Genomic DNA, 21,896 nt, shown 5'->3' with positions numbered 1-21,896 from the left:
TATCTAAGTTGAGCAAGATATTCATCCAAAGAAAATGGGTTGCTAAACTCCAGTTAAAGCAATAGGGAAAAATCCTGGCCACACTGTCAATCTGCCCCAGCCATTGACACTCTGTGGATTGCGTCTATCCCAATATGGTATGATAGACCACGCCCTCCTGAAAGGTTGCTGTGAACACCTTCAGAAAATTACTTCACTCAACTGCCGACTGAGATGACCCTGACACACAGGTTACACCATGAAAGATCTGAATACAGCACCCCCATTCAGCAGGAAGCAGTTTGGAGAGAAAAAAACTGCGCCCATATTCCCAAATATTGTTTATGAATATTCTTTTACATTTAAAGGGTGATATGATATAGATATGAATAATTTGCATTGGTATAGATTTTAAGGTCAATTTTGTTATATGTATATGTATTTCTGATCTTGATTAAGGTATTGTGATTGTGTAGTTCATTTAAAAATGTAATGTAAAATAGGAAATATAAGTTGTTAATGGATAATCATCAATAATAGTCAAGTTTGTAGTCATGTTAGTTAGATTTTCTAGATATATAGAGATATATTTCAATTAGATAGGCATTCTTCCTATCTTTCAAAGACTACAGAACATGGCATTTAAAATATTTTAATAACTTAGGGCTTTTCATGACAATGAGACACGTCTGCTCCTGGCAGCACCAATCTACTTCAAGAGGAAGATAGGCATTGAAGAGGCTCCTTATGGAGTTTGATAGCCATTTGGGCAAGAAACTGCACTTGCCTGGACTGTTGCATAAACTGGACACAGAGAACCCTCAGAGAGAGGACTGCTGAACTTGCCAAAAGGTGAGATGGTCTTTTGGGGTTCCTGACTCATGAAAGAGTCTGCAAGACATTCTGCAGGACACAGCAGAAAGTGACTGAATTGTCTTTGGAATTTCCTGCTTCATGAAAATGTCTGCTGGATACTATGGGCCTGAAGGCTGAAGATGGATGCCCCAATGGTACAGAGGAACTTTGGGTGACTGTCCAGGCAGCAAGATGTCTCTGTCATTTCTAGAGTTTTCTTATTTCTTGTTTACTTAGGTAATATTATATCCTCCTGGAGTCTTTGATGGAGTTGAAGAATAAATAGATAGTTATAGTTTTCCTTAGTTATGATAAAAGATAAAGTAGATATAAATATTGTAACTGTAATTCTTGCTTGATAACTGTTTTGTTATATGTAATTTTACTATGTTAAAGTTAAAGTCTTTCTTTTTTGTTTAAACAGAAAAAGGGGAAATGATGGAGGTGGGTCTTGCATTTATCTGTTGCTTTCATTGATTAATTAATAAAGAAAACTGCTTGGCCCTGATAGGACAGAAAATTAGATAGGCAGAGTAAACAGAATAGAATGCTGGGAGAAAGAAGCTGAGTCAGAGAGTCGCCATGATTCTCCCACTCCAGACAGACGCAGGTTAAGGTCTTCCCTGGTAAGCCAGCTCTTGGTGCTACATAGAATATTAGAAATGGGTTAGATCAATATGTAAGAGCTAGCCAATAAGAGGCTGGAACTAATGGGCCAGGCAGTGATTAAAAGAATACAGTTTCCGTGTAATTATTTTGGGGCATAAGCTAGCCATGCGGGCGGCTGGGTGCCGGGGACGCAGCCCGCCACTCATATTACAACACAAATTGAAGAAGATATCAGAAAATGAAACGCTCTTCCATGCTGTTGGCTAGGTAGGATCAACATAATAAAAATGGCAATCCTACCAAAAACAGTCTACAGATTCAATGCAATTCCCATCAAAATCCCAACACAATTCTTCACAGACCTTGAAAGAACAATACTCAGCTTCTTATGGAAAAACAAAAACAAAAAATCTAGGATAGCTTAAACAATCATGTTCAGTTAAGGAACTTCCGGAGGCATCATCATTCCTGACATCAAGCTCTATTATAGAGCTACAGTAATGAAAACAGCTTGGTATTGGCATAAAAGCAGACAGGTTGACCAATGGAATGAAATCAAAGACCTGGCTATTAATCCACATGCCTATGAACACGTCATTTTTGACAAAGAAGCTAAAATTATACAATGGATAAAAGAAAACATCTTCAACAAATGGTGCTGGCATAACTGAATGTAAACATGTCTAAAATGGCAAATAGATCCATAGTTATCACCATGCACAAAACTCAAGTCCAAATTGATTAAAGACCTCAACAATAAATCTAGCCACACTGAACTTGACTGAAGAGAAAGTGTTAAGTAGCTTTGAATGTATGGGTACAGGGTACTACTTCCTAAATATAACCCCAGTAGCACAGACACTGAGAGAAACAATATATAAATGGGACCTCTTGATACTGAGAAGCTTCTGTAAAACAAAACAGTCAATAAGACAAAAAGGCAGCCTACTGAGTGGAAGAAGTTCTTCACCAACCCCACATCAGACAGAGGACTGATCTCTAAAATATATAAAGAACTCAAGAAATTAGACATCAAAATTCCAAATAATCCAACTGAAAATGGGGTACAGATCTAAACAGAATTCTCAATAGAAGAATCTCAAATGTCAGAAAGACACTTAGCTATCAGGGAAATGCAAATCGAAACGACCCAGAGGTATCATCTTGTACCAGACAAAATGTCTAAGATCAAAAACACCAATGATAGCTTATGCTGGAGAGGATGTGGAGTAAGGAGAACACTCCTCCATTGCTGGTGGAAGTACAAACTTAAAAAACACTCTGGAAATCAGTATGGTATTTTCTCAGAACATTGGGACTCAACCTACCTCAGGACTCAGCAGTACCACTCTTGGGCATATACCCAAAGGATGCTCAATCATACTACAAGGACATGTGCTCAACTATGTTCATAGCAGTATTGTTTGTCATAGCCAGAACCTGGAAACAACCTAAATGCCCCTCAACTAAAGAATGGATAAAGAAAATGTGGTACATTTACACAATGTAGTACTACTCAGTGGTAAAAAAAACAATGACATCTTGGAATTTGCATGCAAATCAATGGAACTAGAAAAAACCATCCTGCATGAGGTAACCCAGACCCAGAAAGATGAGCATGGTATATACTCACTCATAAGTGGATACTAACCATAAAGCATAGTATAACAACCCTATAGTCCACGACACTAGAGAATCTAAGTAACAAGGTAAACCCTAAGAAAATCATACACACGCATATGCTTATACACACACACACACCCATCCGTCCCTGGGAAGGGGAAATAGACAAGATTCCTGACAATAGGGAGCATGGGGTGGGGGGGGGAGGGCGGAAGAAGAGGAAGGAAGAAGGGGAAGGGGAAGATAGCTTGAGGGAATGGGATAGTTGAGATGGAGGAAGGACAGAGAGGAGGGAAAGAGATATTTTGATTGAGAGAGCCATTATGGGGCTAGCAAGAAAACTGTCACTAGAGAAATTTCCAGGAATCCACAAGGATGACCCCAGCTAATCCAGGAATCCACAAGGATGACCCCAGCTAAGACCCTAAGCAATAGTTCCCAAACTGGCCTTGCCCTGTAGTCAGTTTGATGACTATCTTAAATGTCACCATAGAACCTTCATCCAGAAACTGATGGAGACAGAAGCAGAGACCAGCAGCCAAGTGCTGGGCTGAGCTCCTAAAATCCAGTTGGAAGAGTGGGGGGAATGAGAATAGGAGCAAAGAGGTCAAGACCATGATTGGGTAATTTATCCTTTTTATCAGCATTTCCAAAGCATCTCCTTAGTTAGAGGTGCCTCTTTCTCTGCAGTTTCCCCCAGACTGCTTCAGCTGTTCCTGTACACCTGGAAGAAAGGGCAGTGAGGAGGGGAAGGACAGTCAGGAAGTTGTGCCGTTGTTAACTCCTTTCCAACACAGTGCTAGAATTAGAGAAGACCTGAAGTTTCTCCTTCAGTCTGTTCTGCACCAGGGTTTCTGTCGTCTTCCTGGACATGGCCTCTCCTCTGGCTGCCCCCTTCTCTTTCTACACTTCACATTACACAGGGGTCTCTCTCTAGGACTGCCTGTGGGCCGCTCCCTCCCAACTCTTAGATTTCACCACTAAAACAGTCCAGCCTCCTGCGGCTCTGGAGGTCACTGCTGCTCTTTCAAACCCTCGTATGAGACCTGACGAGGCACCTGTTCCTCTGAATATTGCTGCAGAACTCAAACCACCCTGTCTTATTAGGGTTTCTATTTCTGTGAAAAGACTCCCATGACCATGGCAACTCTTGTAAAGGAAAACATTTAATGGTGATGGCTTACTTACAGTTCAAAGGTTTAGTTCATTATTGTAATGGTGGGACATGACATCATGCAGGCAGACATGGTGCTGGGGAAAGAGTTGAGAGTTCTTATATCTTGGTCCCACAGGCAACCGGAAGTGATCTGAAACACTGGGCATGGCTTGAGCTGATATGAGGCCTCAAAGCCCACACCCATAGTGACACACTTCCTCAAACAAGGCTGCACCTATTCCAACAGGACCACGCCTCCTACCAGTGCCATTCCCTGTGAGCTTATGGGGTCCAGTTCCATTCAGACTACCACTGCCCTGGACTCGGTGTTTCTCAGGGATCCTTTTATTTGGCCTTCTTATGTAAATTGGCTGCTATTGGCAGATCTAGTTATAATTCTCCCAGTTCGTCTCCCAGTGGTGCCATCCCTACCTGAGAGCTGTTAGCACCTCTGTTTTATTTTCAGATGAAAATAATAATAATAAAGAAAGGTGAACTACTTTAATACACACTGGTGTCTTACGTATTTGTTCAGTGGTTTTCAATCTTGGTTTTCACTTGATGTTGTACCTGACTGAGCAAAACCTTCTAGTGTTTTTTGTGTTCTAGGCCCTGTAGTAAGAATCAGCAATGCAAAGACAGACAAATCTGTTGTAAACAGTCAATTGGCATTTGAAGAAAAATATAGTTGACTTTATTAAATAGTCAATATAAACTTTTCTTAATAGTATTGTGAACTTTTATAAAGGATTTTACCTTGCTGTTGTCGTAACTGCTATCAACCTTACCAAATAAAATATGTTAAGTGGCATAACATTTATAGTAATTCTCCAGGGAATTTTCAGTGAATTCAGATGCAATATAGGAATGGCATGAAGGATGTGAGAGGGCTTTATTTTGCTTAGTGTTTCATAAGTGGGTTTCTGGGAGCAGGAAAATGGAGATTAGTCTTCTGATAGGATGGTCTGTGCGGGAGTTTCATAACCTGATTTGTGTGCATGAAATAATGCTCTTGTGTATTCCTAGGACATCATCTGGGTAAGGGTCTAAAATTGTGTTTCTCATCTGTTGTCCAAAGCTACAGAAATAGCAAAAGAATTTTGTAGATTTGAATTTGAATTCTACATAGCCCCATTCTGCCACCTTCTGGTTGTCTCCATTTCTTTTACTGCTATGTGCTAAGTATTGTCTAACTATACCATAGTACCCAATTTTTTCTTTTTTTAATTTGGGGCCTGAGACACTTCAGATGGGGTCAATTTAAGCTGTTACCTAGTTCTCACCTCAGACTCACTTATTTCTTGATTGTAAAATGTGCTAATTATTAGTGACATGTGGGGCTGTTTACGGTACGGTGACATAGTTTTAATATGAGGTAACACCTTTAGGAACTTTGGAATTGTGGAAACATCAAAAGTAGTTATGAGGATAATATCTATGCGCTAGAATTTGCTTCTGCTCTAAAACAATGAATTACTTGGAAAAAAACATATGCATCTGCAAGCTATTTCATCAAGTGATGTGCTGGTTTCTGACAAATATCGTGTGCTTTCTCATAAGGACCCTAGTTTACAGTGTCTCCGTGTGTTTGTAAGTAGTGGTGAGTGTCCAGGAGATGGGGAAGTGTTGAGGAAGTGAGAAAGAAGGAAGTGTGACTTGGAAGCATGGAGGTGAAGGGAAAGGAAAGAGAGAAAATGTGGTGGAGGATGGAAGCAGGGAGAAGAGTCAAGAGAACAAATACTGTTTGGAAATGCCATAATGAACACTAATGCTGGACAACATGCTGATTTTTTTCAAATCAAAACAAAGACCAAGCCAGGTGGTAGTGGCGCACACCTTTAATATAAGCACTTGGGAGGCAGAAGCAGGTGAATCTCTGTGAGTTCGAGACCAGCCTGGTCTACTGAGCGAGTTTCCAGGACAGACTCCAAAGCTACAGAGAAACTCTGTCTCAAAACAAAACAAAACAAAACAAAACAAAACAAAAACTCCAAAACACACAAAAAAAGCAAAACAAACAAAAAAACCCAAAGACCAAATAATTAAACAAACTCCAACCTATAGAAGATAGTAAACAGCACTGTTTCGTTAATGCTCCCTAGAAGGACAGAACCATTATATGGTGTAAATATAGTCTAAAGGGTTTGTGTTTGGTTAGCTTACATGTCTGGGACCATCTACACTGATAAAGAAACAGAACCAGATTCCTTGTCCAGAAAGCCATGAGTCTCAGCCATCCCACTCCAGTACTGGAAGCCAGAACCTGCCTGAAAGTCAATCGTAGGGTGTCCACCCAAAGTGGCTGCAGAAGCAGGCATGTGACATGAGCACAGTAGGTGTGCTCACAGGGGTCCTGTGCTGATGGGGAACCTTGTTAGCCAACCCTCTTTAAGAGGTGGGTCTTAGTTAAGCTGTGGCTTTACTGGGACCTAGGGTAAAACTTGTGCTCTTCCGTTTGCGCACTGTCTCTGCACGTTTTCCTATGAGACATTGCTGTTCTTGGATTTCTCATTTCCTGTTCCATGAGTTTTTCCCTTATAATAAATAAAATATAATTGTTTTATCCTTAGCTAGCCTGGTTATTTCAACACTGTGCTCTTTCTGCAACTCTTTTCTCATCTGACTGTCAGCTTATAGGAAGGCACCGCCCATGTTCAGCAAAGATCTTCCTCTCCAGCATTATTCCTCATCAGCTAAGTAGAAATGCCTTCACAGATGCGCAAGGGGGCCTCAGTAGTACGAGACCACCTCTTAATCCGTGTGTGTACACACACACACACACACACACACACACACACACACAGAAATGGACAGTTCAGTTGTAATCTTTAAATGAAAATAAAACCTTCCTTGCTCGTATAGTTTCCCCAAACTTTTAGGGGAAAAAATGAGCGTCTCTTTTCAGAATCTCTTCTTGAAAATAGAAGACGTACATCTCAGCTTACTTTAGGAAGTCACCTTATTAACCTGATTCCAAAAAACATACACAAAATCTGAAATTAAAGCTGTTAACAGTGCCTGTTATAAATATAGGCACAAAAATTCCTAAAGCATTATTAGTAAATTAAATCCAGCAGTATATAAAGAGAATGGGAGGTGTTTCTCCTAGGCTGGTTCAGACAGAATTGAAACCATGTGATCTCATCAAACAATGTATCTTCAAGTCATCACTAAAAGCAGGAGGAAATGTGTTAGTTCAATAAAGAATAGCTACCAAAATTATATCTATAGTAACATAGGAAGTGAAGAAAAACTTTCTTCCTAAGTCATAAAATAAGACAGAGATATCCTCGCTTCTCCTGTTGAGCATTGCACAGGAAGTCATAGGCATTCCATCTGGCAAGGAAAGCAAAGGAAGCAGAAATCTTAGGGGAACACTGTCCAAAAATCATTAAATCTACATAGAAAATTTCAAGAAATCTACAAAAAGAAAAAAGGGACCTAGTATGGTAGCACAAGTAAACTATTCAGTGTCAATATATAAAAGCCAGTAGTGAACAAGTGTAAAATAACATTCAAAATTGTTATGTTCTATTTCAATACACCATAGTATGTGTGATTCCACATTTTTATACACCAGTTAAAAGCAAATTTAAACCTTAAAAAAGACTTGAGTATATGTCTACCAAGTTATGTGTAAGTTCTCCATATTGAAAACGGTAGAAAACTGATTTTCTACAAAAAAAAACAAAAAAAAACCAAAAAAAAACAAAAAAAAAATCAGACACCCAGGTTAGTGCCAGGAAACTCTAGGATCCTGGACTGATTATACAGAGTTAAGATGTTATATCTCTTAGTGAGCAAAATCCCAATATAACCCTAACATGATTACGTTTATAAAGATGACTAGATTGATTTAGCCCTGGTTTAAACACACAGAGAGAGGCAGAAGGGGGAGGGAGAGGAAAGTGTGGGAACAGGAAAGTGATTGGGTGGGAGCTGGAAGATTTACACTGTAAGATGTTTAGGTTGACACTTCTGTGACCTCCAAGCCAGTGTGGTAGAGGTAAAGGGACCGACAGAGGTAGATGAAGGAACAGATCAGGACCCACAGATGTGACCACTTGACTTTTGACAGGTGCAAATGCAGTTTAATTGCTAGTGGATGTGTAAATTGTGGCAAATCCATACAGTGGAATGCTTACTCATTAAAGGTGAAATCTTCAGACTCCATGGATAAATGGCAGTTACTATGTTATGCTAAATGGATTTCACATGCTGTATAAAGTCACTTAGATGACATTGTAGAAAAGACAACAGTATATTCTAAACTTTTATTTGAGTAGCAAGGTCATGTCATTTGTCCTCTACGTGAAGGCAACATCATTACATATTAAATATGATTCCTTGTCCTCCTTAACATTCAAACTTTTGTACATAATTTTGTGTGGCCCCAAAGTGCTTGTAAACATAGATGTAGACAACAAAACTGAATGGCTACAAGGTGACCACCTGAAGGAAAATATGCCCATGGCAGAGTATCGGATCCCTGCCGTAGATCCGGTAGCCCACCATGTCCACCACCTCACCCCCACTTCCCACCCACGAGAAACTGCAACTGACCTGAAAGGTGTTTCTGGAAAATTATATTCATGTAGCCTATTGGCCCAGAACTGAGGCTTAAAACACCTGTGACTGTGGGCAAGTAGCTAAGGTTCTCAAGTGTGTGTCCATCTTGAAATGGGCATGCTCAGATGAGCATGGTGCCTTAGTCCTGCAGTTCCAGCGCATAGGGAGTCTGAGATAAGGGGATCTCAAATTCCAGGCTGGCTTGAGCAAAATAGCAAGGTCCTGTCCCAAAATACAGTTTTTGAAATTTCCAAGAATATATCTCAGTTGGTTCAGTACTTATTGAGAACGTATGAGACAGGGGTGAATCCCCTGTAAGGGACCCTGGGGTTGGTGGTGGGAATCACATAATATTGGTGCTGTTTCTCATTTATAAATATTTTATGAACCTGAATATCACAATGCAGATCTTCTTGTATATGGTAAAGTACTTAGCAAACACATCATTAGTGTTTGATATTAAATATAAGAAATGTGTGTGTATGTATATATGTATGTATTGCATCCCACAGCAATCAGAGCAAGCTCACCTCTGAAAACTGCTGTTGTTTCTTGTAATTGCATTGCAGTTGGAGCTGCAGTTGTTTCTCTCAGGCAGCAGATGCCAGTAGAGTTCTTCTAAAATAAAAGGCAGATCCTCTGAGCACCTCTATAGCAACAGCTTCCTGGTCATATTACCAAGAAAAATATTTCAGAAACTAAATATTCTACATTCTGCATGGTCTTTTAAACAGAAAGAAACAGTTTTATTTAAATAAAAAAGAAAAGCTTTCAAACATATTATTTTTAAGATACTCAGTTTGTGAATTTTACTTTTTTTTCTATAATAATTGTATATCTTATGTGTTTTAGTTAAATGAATCTCATTTCTTGTTTGAAATGTGGGACTTCTGTATTTAAGCAACATCAAACATAAGTCTGGCTAAATGTCTGTTAAAACTGAATACGGCTCAGCCGAAATGTTACACTCAGTTGTGTTTGACAAGGAAGCACCGTGGCTGTGGTATCTGGGGAAGCCAGAGAAACAGATTAACAATTGTCGGTGGTGAGGAAAGCAGGGGCAACAGGGGTGATTCTGAAAATCTGTTTTGCACCTAATAAGCACGAAAGAATGAAGACAAACTTTGATTGTAGAGCGCTATGAAAAGTCCAGTAATGTCACCTCCATTATTATCTTTACATAAATTACTCAGTGCTGTCTAGTTCGTTTATAAATATAGTCCTATTATAATAAGAATATTTTCTAATAGCTGGTGATTTTACTTAGACCTTTAGAGGCCTAACAGTGAATGGTTCACTTCCATGTTTATTGATCTTGTAACAATGTACATTGCACTTTACAAATTCAGGTGAGACAACAGGGTCACGAGTTGATAAACAGCCAATATTAATATGAAATGATAAGGGCCATGGAAACAGGAGAGCAGTTTGCTTTCCTAAGAGTCGTGTAGAAGTGCTGTGCTGGCAAGGTGACATTGGTGGTGAGCGTGACAATGAGTAGAATTCTGTTAGGAGAGCAAGTCAAAGGAATTGAGAAGTTTGATCCATTCTTTGCTTTCTGGTCACTCTGTGCTCTGGATACTTTTAAACACTGCAGGCCCCATCCAGTCTCCTGTTTCATGTAAGACAATGTCAGCTGTTAAGAAATCACTGATTAGACACATTTGATGATTTTTGGCAAAAGCTACACATTTTTAAATTAATCGTATAGTTATTTTTTAAATTCTCTTTAATTTTCCCTATTTCTGGCATTTGAGCTTCCAAAGGAAAAAAAAACTACACATCCTGATACACATGATATCAAAAGGCAAACCCTCAGAATCCTTGTTAAATGCCCTCCAGTACCCTTTATCCTGCAGACTGGAGATGGTAAATTTTATTTGCTGTAGGTAATGTTTCTAAGATCATTATATCAGAAGATCAAGGAAGCAGCAGTCTTCTGTATTAGGAGTTTAACATTCCTCAACCAATTGGAAGAAATTCTTTTTCTCTGAATGAAAATTTCTTGGTATGGCTGACAGCCAATAAAATTACAACCTGTGGTTGCCATATGATTGTCTTCCAAAATTTAAATCTGATTTTTTTCTTGTTTTTTTCCAAATGTTAGCGTTTTGAAATGTACTATTTATAGACAGGCACATATCCAGAAATAAATTTGATAAGTAAAACTGGTATGCAAAATTTCTGTAATTCCCCTATGTATTAAACTTAAGTGAGTTAGCAACTTTGAGTTCTTTGAAATTAGTTCAGTTTTTTCTTAGTTATGACATATGTTATCAGTTGTTTTTTGAGAGTCTTGTCACATCTAGTCATACCAATTTTGATGAAATGTTAACTGCTTATAAAGATTCATAAAGTCGGTCTATCTAGGCTGACTTCCTGTAAGCTAATTCTAGCATGTTAATATTTGGCCACTAGTTACATAGGGTTGTAATACATGTTTAACTAGTTTCCCATATTTTGCAAAATACTTATTACCCTGCTCTGTGAACTTTTATACTTCCTGTGCTCATTCCCATGCATATTCCTATCAGAATCATAAAGACCTAGAGCCTTTGAGCAGCTGTGGCAAGGTTTAAAGTATGCATCTCTGGCTGAGATGAGGAGTTTGGCAGAGGAAGGCTTGGTAGTGTGCTGTTTTATATTAACAGGAAGCAGCAGTGGTGGTTTGCAAACCCTGCAGACAGGAAGTTTAACACATGCACAGCCCTTAGCTTCTCGATAGGAAGTTGAGCTCCTTCTGGAAACATTCGCAGTGACTTTAAGTGTAAATGCACGTGAATGGCAGCCTACAAAGAACTGTCCTGCAGCCAGCACACGGGCACATCCACAGCCCTCCAGAAACTGGAAGGCTTTGCTAGCCGCCTGTTTCACAGGCACTCCAAAGGCACCGCACATGACCAGAGAGCAGCTCTGGAGAATGACAGCCTTCGGGTCTCTGAGCAGACTGCCTTATGGGACAGATCAAGTAAGTGTTTTGTTTTGTTTCGCCGATACATTGTAATTAGTAGCTAAAGTGTTTGGGGTTGCAGAATCAGAAGTAAAGAACCCAGTTTTGTCTGTTGTTTTATGATTTGTAGAAGAAGATTTTTCAAGATTATGAGAAATTCCATAAAAACTTAGTAAGTTGAGATGAATCATGTGTAGTTCATTTTTTAAAATTTTATATGACTTCCTTAAGTCAAATATCAATGATAAAATTGTCGGTGATATTCTTATATGATTTCTAATATATGTCCTGTTGGTGTTTTTACTTTTTATTCTGAGGTACAAAAACAAACAAATATAAACAATGACCTGACTACTTTTCAATTTCTTTTATTTATAACTAACTTTACATTTCGAATGTTACATTTGTTTACAGTTACATTTTATTGGGTTTGTCACCTGTCTTTTAATGAATATGTGAAAGTTATTACAGTTGTTACAGAAAAACCTTCTAAAATAGATTATTAATCTGTGTAAAATTGTACATTTGTTACATGATTGAGATCAAAATCTTTCATTTTTGTATTTTATATCATACATGAATATTACTATAGGCTAAACAAGTTGCTTATTGTATTGTACATTTGTTACATGATTGAGATCAAAATCTTTCATTTTTGTATTTTATATCATACATGAATATTACTATAGGCTAAACAAGTTGCTTATTGTATTACATTTCTTCGGAGCCTGTTAAAATGTTCAGACTCCGTGTTTCGCTAAATGATTTAGAAGCTTTGATAGCATAAAGTGTGAAGGCTGTTTCACATTTAAACAGCACGAGGACTCTGTTCCCACATTAACTAGGACCCTTCCTGAGGACCCCACTGCCTTGTGGTTAAGGAGAGCAGTGGTTGCCCTTGTTTGCTGTCATCAAATAGAACTAGAATTTGCCTCTTTGTAGTCATGGATTCCAAAGCAGTTAAGGAAGAAAACTCATTTTTAAAATAAAAGAAATGTACATGTAGATTGCTCTGAGGAAGCTTAGGCTAAGTTTTACTGCATCCGAATTGTTTTATAACTCTTTGAAGCTAGTCTAGGGAGAAAGAGCATGTTTTTGTATAAAACTATCTTATCTTTAACACGGTCTCTCTCTCTCTCTCTCTCTCTCTCTCTCTCTCTCTCTCTGTGTGTGTGTGTGTGTGTGTGTGTGTGTGGAGGGGGCGGGAGTGGAGGAGTAAGTGTGGGGGTGTGTTTTTACCCAAGATTTCCTGCCTCAGCTTCCTGGGTGCTATGATTATAAACCTGCACTATCATGCCCAACTTCTCAAAAGATCTCACTACTTGGATTTAATCGTCACTGCGTAGGAAGTTAGCAGGTGAAGAGTCTCCTGTGTGTCTAGTTCATGGACTGTTGAGAACTGCAGTGGCAGCACAGGCTACCGTGATCTCCACGGCCCGGTGCCTGCTCTGTGAATTTCAGTCTTTATAAACCCTTTTGGAGCTATTTTGTGTTCTTTAAAAGTATTTATAGTTTCAAACAAGGAACAAAAACAGTTTATTTTCTGCATTTGGAAGGAATGTAATAGAATTTAATCATTGGAGTTATGTTTGCACTTGACTGAAAGGGCTGGAGGTGTGTAAGATCTGTATACTTTCTGTAACATTTTTATTTGGTTTTTTGTTTGTTTGTTTGTTTGTTTTTTGTTTTTCGAGACAGGGTTTCTCTGTAGCTTTGGAGCCTGTTCTGGAACTAGCTCTTGTAGACCAGGCTGGGCTCGAACTCACAGAGATCCGCCTGCCTCTGCCTCCCGAGTGCTGGGATTAAAGGCGTGCGCCACCATCGCCCGGCTTCTGTAACATTTTTAAATGCAGCAATAGAATACAGTCTTGTGACAGACACATGACTTTTAGAAAAACAGACTTTAAAATGCTGAGGTTTTTTTTCTCTGTTGAAAAGAAAAAGAAACAAATAAGGCAGTAGTATCATGGCATACAAATACAATTATGACCAAATGTCATAAGTGTAGCTCTATGAATAATGAGCTTGGTAAGAAATGGTTAAGGAGCAACTGAATTCAGTACATGTTCCTCCACCCTCTTCTCCTTTTCATATCCTCAAAATATTCTAATGGGCACCGTGATTTTCATGTAAGGGGAACACAGTAAGCATGGCCTCTTGGCTGTCAGTGTAGACGAGAGGATGCAGAGATAGAAGCTGCAATCCTGCCATCTCTGTACTTCGCTTTATTTATTTTGTGTGATGAAAACATTTTTATTCATTTGTGTATATGCTAACAAAGAGCTTTTTAAAAATGCGTCTTTGGGGGTGAGAGTGGAAACGCATAAGTGTAGAAGTCAGAGGGCAACTTGCAGGATCTTTCTTCCATCATGTAGGTCCTGAGAGTGGACTCAGGTCACCAGGTTCGGGGACAAATACCTTTCATGTGAGCCATCTCACCTGGACAAGGAAGAGCTTTTGACAAGAAGGAGTTTTCCAGCAAAAAGCACTGCTGGAAGCTACTTTTGTGGAGGTCACTAGCAGGGCTTGTTTGAGCAGAGAAGAGGAGGCTGGAGCTCCTGACACACCAGGAGAGCATTACTTGAAAAATTAGGTCCGTGGACTGTTGAGTAAAGATAAAAGGCTAATTTAGCAAACATGGTTTTGGTTTTTGAAACAGGTTTTTGTTTTTTGTTTGTTTTGTTTTTTTATGTGACTCAGTTTGACTCTGGACTCATTATGTAGCCCAGACTGGCCTCCAACTTGCTGTGAGCCTCCTGCTCCCACCTGAGTGTAATAGTCACACCCCTTTCATTAGATGACAGATAACAGAAGGTGGTAAACTTTAGAGTTCTCTCTTCTCCAGGGACATTATTTGTAGGAATAGATATAGAATGTAAGCTACAGAGTTGTTTCTGTGGGTTTCAGTTTTAACTCTAAATTGACAGTAACTCTTCATTGGTAACTTAACATGTGGAATAGCTATTTTCTTGCATACTTAAGTTCAAAGTAACAACATAGGAATTCTGCTTTTCGTCCTGGCTCAGAATAAATGGAGTTATTGACATTCATTGACTTTTCTTCCTAGAAAATTTTTTGTATTTCTTTTTGAAATCTTTTTTGTTGTAATTGCAGTTGTATAAAACTGAAAGTAATAGAAGGGTTGATGTTGTGAGCCATTGGTTTCTAAACTTAGCAGTGTCTAAGCTGGAGCATTTTAAAGAGCAGTGCGTTGATATCATCAAACTGTTACCTGTCCTTCTTGCCCAAGAAGTGCTTGTTGATTTCTGTGGTGGATGCAAGTTCACTTTAGTAAGTGTAGATTTAAATACTATAATGAGTAGGTAAATGATTTCGGATATGAATTTTCTCGATAGAACTAGATAACTCAAGTGACTGTAATAGAATAATTTATCACTTTTACCCCTTTGAAGCTTTTTAAACCCAATTTGATAGTCCCTCGAGTTTGTGTAATTGTAACTTCTAAATTACTTTTTATCTCTTTTCACTCAGCAACTATTTTATGAGCTGATTGATTATAATCAATTTCTACTCATATGAAAAATCTTTTTGAGTATGGATTGTATCATAGTTTATAAGCTGTGATTATCAGGGTCATAGATATAGCTCAGGGTTAAGAGCACTTGCTATTTTGCAGAGGACGTGGCTTCAATACCCAGCAGCCACATGACAACTCACAACTGCCTGTAATTCCAGTTCTAGGAGATCCAAAGATGTCTTCTGCCTTTCTTAGGAACCAGGCACACATGTGGCGCACATACACATATGCAGGAAGCATTCATACACATAATATAAAAATAAGTCTACAATTATAAAGATTTCAAGGAAGATTAGATGATTTTACCCTCAGAAACAAGAGTAAGAAGAGCAGCCAGAAACAATGTAATATTTAAGCCACACTAACATGCAGAATGTTGGGCTGTAATTGTAGAAGCCAATAGGAACTCTTTATTTCTCACCACCTCCAATGTCTGTGTGAGTGCTGCTGGATATGGGGGTAGGCAAGTGATATTTCCATCCCATTAACATAATTTTTTATGGAGAATCATAGTACAACACCTTAGATAAAGAGCCGAAAGAATTTGAAACATGCAATTCAAAAGTTAATTTGCTTATTCTTCTACAGGGAAGTGCATACTTGGTCTTTAATTCAAGCTAACACTTTTAAAGTTACAGTGAATATGGCAGTTTATAATAGCCAGATAGTGAATAGTGAATTCCCTTTTTTCTTTTTCTTTTCTGTTTTTGTTTGTGTTTGTGTTTTGAGCCAGTGTTTTTCTGTGTAGCCCTGGCTGCTATGGAACTCGCTTTGTAGACCAGGCTGACCTTGAACTCACAGAGATCCTCCTCCTGCCTCTGCTTCCTGAGTGCTGGGATTAAAGACACACCACCTGGCTGTGATCCCCTTCTTAACGGTATTTGTTTGCAGTATTCTGATGGGATTTCCTTCTAGAAGTTCTTCCAATGATGAGGTTTGTTCATAGTTAATGTTTCTTTCAGGTAACGGCTCTCAACAAGACTACCAGGCACCCTGTTCTTCCGTCTTTCATTCTTATTAGAATGCACGATTCCTTTCTTCATCATCCTCTGCTCACTTTTAGTGAGCCTTGCGGGGTTGGGGCTGTGTTTCTGTCACTCCTCAGGTTGTGTCTGTCTGTACAGTTTGATCTTTAACTTCCTGGAGGCATAAGGAGTGTGGGTTCATTCTGACATTGCTACCCTGTTCTCAGTAAATGCTTTATTTATTATCTTAGCATTTTATATTTTTTAGGCTTATGCTAATAAAATCTTTCTAACTTGTTCCATTATGGTTTTTGCAGTTTCTTTGAAAGGTTTATGGATTTTCACTAAAAATACCAAAATACTCACCTGACCCTAGCAAATACTGTATTTCCAGGCCAGGCACTTTCCACTGTTAACTGTGAGTTTTGATCATGATTTTTTAGTAATAATTCAAGTAATCAACAGTTACATTTACATCATTTACAATAGTTACATCCTATTTCTTTGTCTCCAGATGGAACTGATCTCCCACTCTTCCCTCAAACTCAAATACTCACCTACTTCCTCTTTCTATTAATTCCTTTTCCTAGATGTTTTATACCACTGGAATTAGATAGCATATAACGTCTGTTTCTGACATCTTTCATCTGCGTTGCAGAATGTGTCAATAGTTGCTTCCTATTTGTTGCAGAATCTACTGTGTTGGATGACAAATTTGCTTTATCCATTCTGTTTTGTGATTGACTAAAATAGTATTGTTTCTAGATTTTTTGGCTATTTGGATGCTACCATAAACATTTAAAAGCAAGTCTGTGTACACAGTTCTTTTTTCTTTCTTTGAGTAGGTGTATAGGTGTAGAGTGGGAATGAAATGGTTGTGTCGTACCTTTTCATGCTCTTCAGGAATGGCCAGTGTGCTTTCCCACAGTAGCTGTGCCGTTTCATGCTTCACCTGTGATGTAAGAGTCCAGTTTCTTCGTGTGTTTGTCAGGACTTGGTATGGTCAGTCTCATGGAGTATAGACAGTTTGAGGTTTGAACTGGTATTTTGCAGGATGGTGTTAGCTTCTGTGTCCATAATAACTAGTGGTATTGGTTTATTTTGTATTCTTAGAATCCATTTGTGTATCTGGTTTGGATACTGTGTACTTAAATATTTTGTTCACTTTCAAAATTAAATTGCCTTCTTTTTCTAAGTCTTAAGAGCCCTCTATATATTCTGAATCCAGATTCTTGTGAAGGTTTGTAATTTGCAAACCTTTGCTCTAGGCTTCTGTCTGTGAGGAGGGGAGGTTTGGCACTTCAGTCAAGTCAGCACTGTCTTTCCTTCCTTCGCACGTTGTGCCTTTTGTGCCAGACCTTAGGACGTCTTTGTCTTACCAAAGCCATTAGTTTTTTTAATCTGTTCTTTCTCCTATAAATCTGCCTATATTTTCAGTTCTGTATTTGCTGTGAATTATGGAGAGAGAGGGAGATATTCTGGTTTTTATTACTTTATTTTTTACAAAAACTTTCCTTACTGCATTGAACTATCTTAATTCCTTTGCCAAAACTCACTGAGAACTATATATGTTTGTTTTTACGCCAGCCACATTGATTTGGTCACAGTGAATTTAAAGTAAGTTTTGAAATCAAGTAGTGTGTTTCCTCTAATTTTGTTCTTTTACCAAAATTATTTTAGCTATTCAAAGGCTTTGTCTTTCCATACAATTTCTGGATCAGCTTGTCCGTTTCTAAAGCAAAGCCTGCTGATGTCTCTGGATACTCTGGAAGCTATGGGTGATTTGGGAGGAATTGTCATACAGTGACATGCCTCTCCATGTCTTCAAGTGACAGAGTTCATATCTGAGATCTTCATTTCTACTAATCTTATTGTGAATGAAACTCTTCATTAATTTCACTTTGGTGTTCTTTCCTGTTTTTTTATAATTATAATTTTTATAATCTTTTCGTCAGTGGAATATACTGAGCGGTAGTTTGCTTTAGGTCTTTGCCCAGCTTGACTTTCAGCCCTCAGGAAATGATTCACAAGTGTTCTTTGCTCTGAATTCTGTATAATTCTGAATACTCTGTGCTTGTTAAAATTGGTGTTATACTTGATAACTTCAGAGTACTTATTCAGGAACCCATTTGGATTTTAGCTTTCAATTATGGAAGAAAAACTTGTAACTTTTAAATAATTTATCCATTTCATTCATCTTAATTCTGGTAATTTGTATTTTTTACAAATTTATCTAAGTCATCTTATATGCTTGGCCTGTGTCTTAGTTAGGCTTTCTGTTGCTGTGAAGAGACACCATGACAGGGCAGTTCTTATAAAGAAAACATTTAATGGGATAGCTTAGTTTCAGAGGTTCAGTCCATTGACATCATAGTGAGACAAGGTGGCACACAGGAAGACATGGTGCTAGAGAAACTGAGGGTTTTACATCTTGATATGCAGGCAACAGGAAGTGATCTGAGATACTGGGCATGGCTTGAGCGTATATGAGACCTCAGAGTGACATACTTTCTCTTACAAGACCATACCTACTCCAGCAAGCACACCTCTTAATAGTGCTACTCCCTTTGGGTCCATTTTCTTTTAACCACTGCAGTATGAAATTACCAATAATTTTTTTAAATAATCTTGTTTCTCTAGCCTTTGTGATGATGCTGTTTTTAATCTTTAATTCAGTCATTAGTAATTTTGTTATATTTAAATGTTCCTCAGTCTAGTATTACTGTAGTTCTGTATTATTGGTGAGAGTTGCATTTTTCAGTCCCTTTCAATTTTATTAATCGCTTCTTCCATCTGTGCTACTTTCCCCTTTAAGAAATAAACAAAATGGAAGAAATCACTTGGTAGTCACCCATGATCTTGTATTTTCACAGTTGGTTCATAGTAGGCAACACAGTTCTATGAGATTGTGGGACCTCTTAGACATAGGACACCTGTAGCCAATATGGATTCCCGGGAGCATCCCCAAAATGGTTGTATGTCATTTCCTTGCTGTGCACAATGTTTCCTTATTTCCCTTGCGATGTCTTTGTCATTCATTTCCCAGAATTTTAGGATTTCAAACATCTTTCTGTTGTTGATTCTTTAATTATGCTCTTAAAAATTATTGACTGTATCCATTTAGTATGTGTGTATGTGTGTGTGAGTGATGTGTGTATGCCATGGCACAGGTATGGAGGTCGGAGGACCAACCACTTACAGGGAGTTGTTTCTCTCTCTTTGTGGAACTTTGGGATAGAACTCAGGTCATCAGGTTTGGTGCCAGATGCCTTACCACTCAGCTATCTTGTGAGCCCTGAATAACTTGATAAAAGACTGTATTTTAAAGGGTTGAGAGCCTTTTGGATGAATCACCTACTTTGTTGTCCTTCATGTGAAGACAGAGCATTTCCATCTATGTTATAAAAGAATCACATTCTGCTGACTTGTGGCGCTGTCTTTTATGGATTGTTTAAGGCATTATGCAAATTTAGTTTATCCTTGCTCACTTCCTGTCTAGTTTTTCTAAGATTTATTAAGAAGAGAGTTTTGAAATCATCAAGTCTAGTCATGCTTCGCATTGCTGAGTTTCAGTGAATAGTGAACCACCTGTGTGGCAGTAGCTCCTTTAGATCATGGAGCTGAAACATTTGTATTGTGTAGTGACTCTGTAGCTGTCCTAATTCCGTAGTTCAATGTGTTGTTCATGTGTCTATAGAAATACTGCCATCAGCAGATCTGCTCTGACGATTGTGTAAAGGTGCGGCACGTGTAATTACAGATCCATGTAGTGCGTGGTAATGAGAGTGAACAGACTTGTTGCTGGCTTATGTGTTTTTTGTGCTACATTGTTTATTGTTATTTTAGAACATACCCTCTGTTTATGTATTAAGAGTCTCTTCTGAAGCAGTACACAGGCCATGTGAGCAGCAGCCTCGTGTAGCTCACACTGCATTGCTGTACAGCATGATTTTCTCTCGTGTTTAAGTCAGTCTCTTATCGCCATGCTCATCATGCACCTTAAACATACGGAATACCTTGCCACTGTTGCCAGTAAGAGACCACATCACCTGACCTGGGAATGAAAGAAGTAACTAAGGACTACATAGATGGAAAATCAGTGAGAATCATTGCTTGTTTGTTACGTGTTCCATTCTGTTGTGACTGTGATCTTGACGAAGAAGAGCAACCAGACAGAAACTGTGGAAGCAATGAAATGAGCGGAGACTCCAGAAAGGACTCTCACATTTATTTCCCTCTCAACACCACGAGGTTCTTAACAATCACATTTGCAATGTAGAAAGGAAAGCCTGGATTTTACAATGATGTTAGATTTTCTAGTAGCTCTGTAAACATGATTAAGAATTTACTGCAGACTTGAAAGTGAGTGTATCTAGGTGCAGACCTGAAGACAACTGAGGCATTAGGGGAACCCCCCAGTGAGCTGGTTGTGAGGGACCTGTGTGCCAGGCATCTGGTGGAGCAACTCTGGCCGAGCAGTAGACTGCACAGTGCTTAGGTATGTTGGGGGAGGGGCTCTGTCTAGGTGTGTGAGCACTCCCTGATGCGTGAACCACAGAGTTGTCACAGACACATTCCGTACACTGTATCCCTGCTGTACCAGCACACAAGTATAGTTACTAAATCACCTAATTCTCCTTTAAGTCTGTCAGTGTCCACATTGCAGCGGCTCTTCTGCTCAGTACAGATATGTACCCAGTAGTTACTCCCCAGATATGTTGGCTTTATAATGCATGATCTTTTGTTTCTCTAATATTATCAATGAAATGATTTACCAGTATCAATGTAGACACCACAATGTCTTCTGGTTATTATTGTGGTGAGGTGTCTTTACCCCTTTTCCTTTGTTCCTGTTTCTATTTGCAGACTAGTGTCTCTTACAGATGACATTTATGTGGACCTTGCTTCTTAATCAGGTTGATAATTACTGCTTTTCATTTGTTTCTTTCATTACATTTAATGTAATTGTTGACATGATGGGTTTATGTCTTGTTTTATTGATTTCTGTTTTATAGATTTTGTTCTTATTGTTGATCCTATTTTCCCTTTATAATGCCTTCATTTTTATTAAGCAAACACAAATTACATCATTTGAAAGCCTCTGCTGATCTTTTTAACTGTTAAAATATTTTTAATATCCCAGCACTCGGGAGGCAGAGGCAGGCGGATCTCTGGGAGTTCGAGACCAGCCTGGTCTACAAAGGGAGTTCCAGGACAGGCTCCAAAACTACAGAGAAACCCTGTCTCGAAAAACCAAAAAAAAAAAAAATATATATATATATATATTTTTTAATATACTCTTCTTGGTTTTTAATGATTTTATATAGTAACAGTCTTCTTCAGTATATAATTGACATCATTTCTAGTAAAATAGAACAACTTTGCACTAATATGATAAATTTATTGTCTAAATATAATATTTTCATATATGTTACATTTGTACATTTTGTGAACTCATACCTAGCAGGTTTAAGATTTGATACTCAGCATCATGCATGCACTCAATATGTAAGAAGACTATGTATAACCATTATATGTGTCTATATGCACACATTATATATATAGATTTTTCCTTACTGGTTTGCCATTTCCTGTGTTCTGAGGACTCGCTTGTGATTTCTGCTTGCAGCACGTGTCCTCTGTTGTATCTGC

At 38.5% G+C, this 21,896-nt stretch overlaps 1 protein-coding gene across 2 annotated transcripts in view; it reads left to right on the top strand.

Moving 5' to 3' along the window:
* Prkacb (protein kinase cAMP-activated catalytic subunit beta) overlaps positions 1–21,896 on the top strand; it is a 77,138-nt gene that overhangs the window by 12,367 nt on the left and 42,875 nt on the right. The window contains exon 1 of one of the 2 annotated variants that reach the window (XM_057793060.1): positions 11,528–11,759. The exons of the other annotated variant lie outside the window; for it this stretch is intronic. Within the exon in view, the coding sequence (XP_057649043.1) occupies positions 11,573–11,759 (187 nt within the window). The 5' untranslated portion in view covers positions 11,528–11,572. Of the gene's footprint in view, positions 1–11,527; positions 11,760–21,896 lie in introns of those variants that run through there. 2 annotated transcript variants of the gene reach the window in all.

This window comes from Chionomys nivalis, chromosome 18, assembly GCF_950005125.1.
Source record: "Chionomys nivalis chromosome 18, mChiNiv1.1, whole genome shotgun sequence".
In the NCBI taxonomy this organism is placed as follows: Eukaryota; Metazoa; Chordata; class Mammalia; order Rodentia; family Cricetidae; genus Chionomys; species Chionomys nivalis.
The sequence above is the reverse complement of the archived record's forward strand: the minus strand, read 5'-3'. Positions and strand labels throughout refer to the sequence as shown.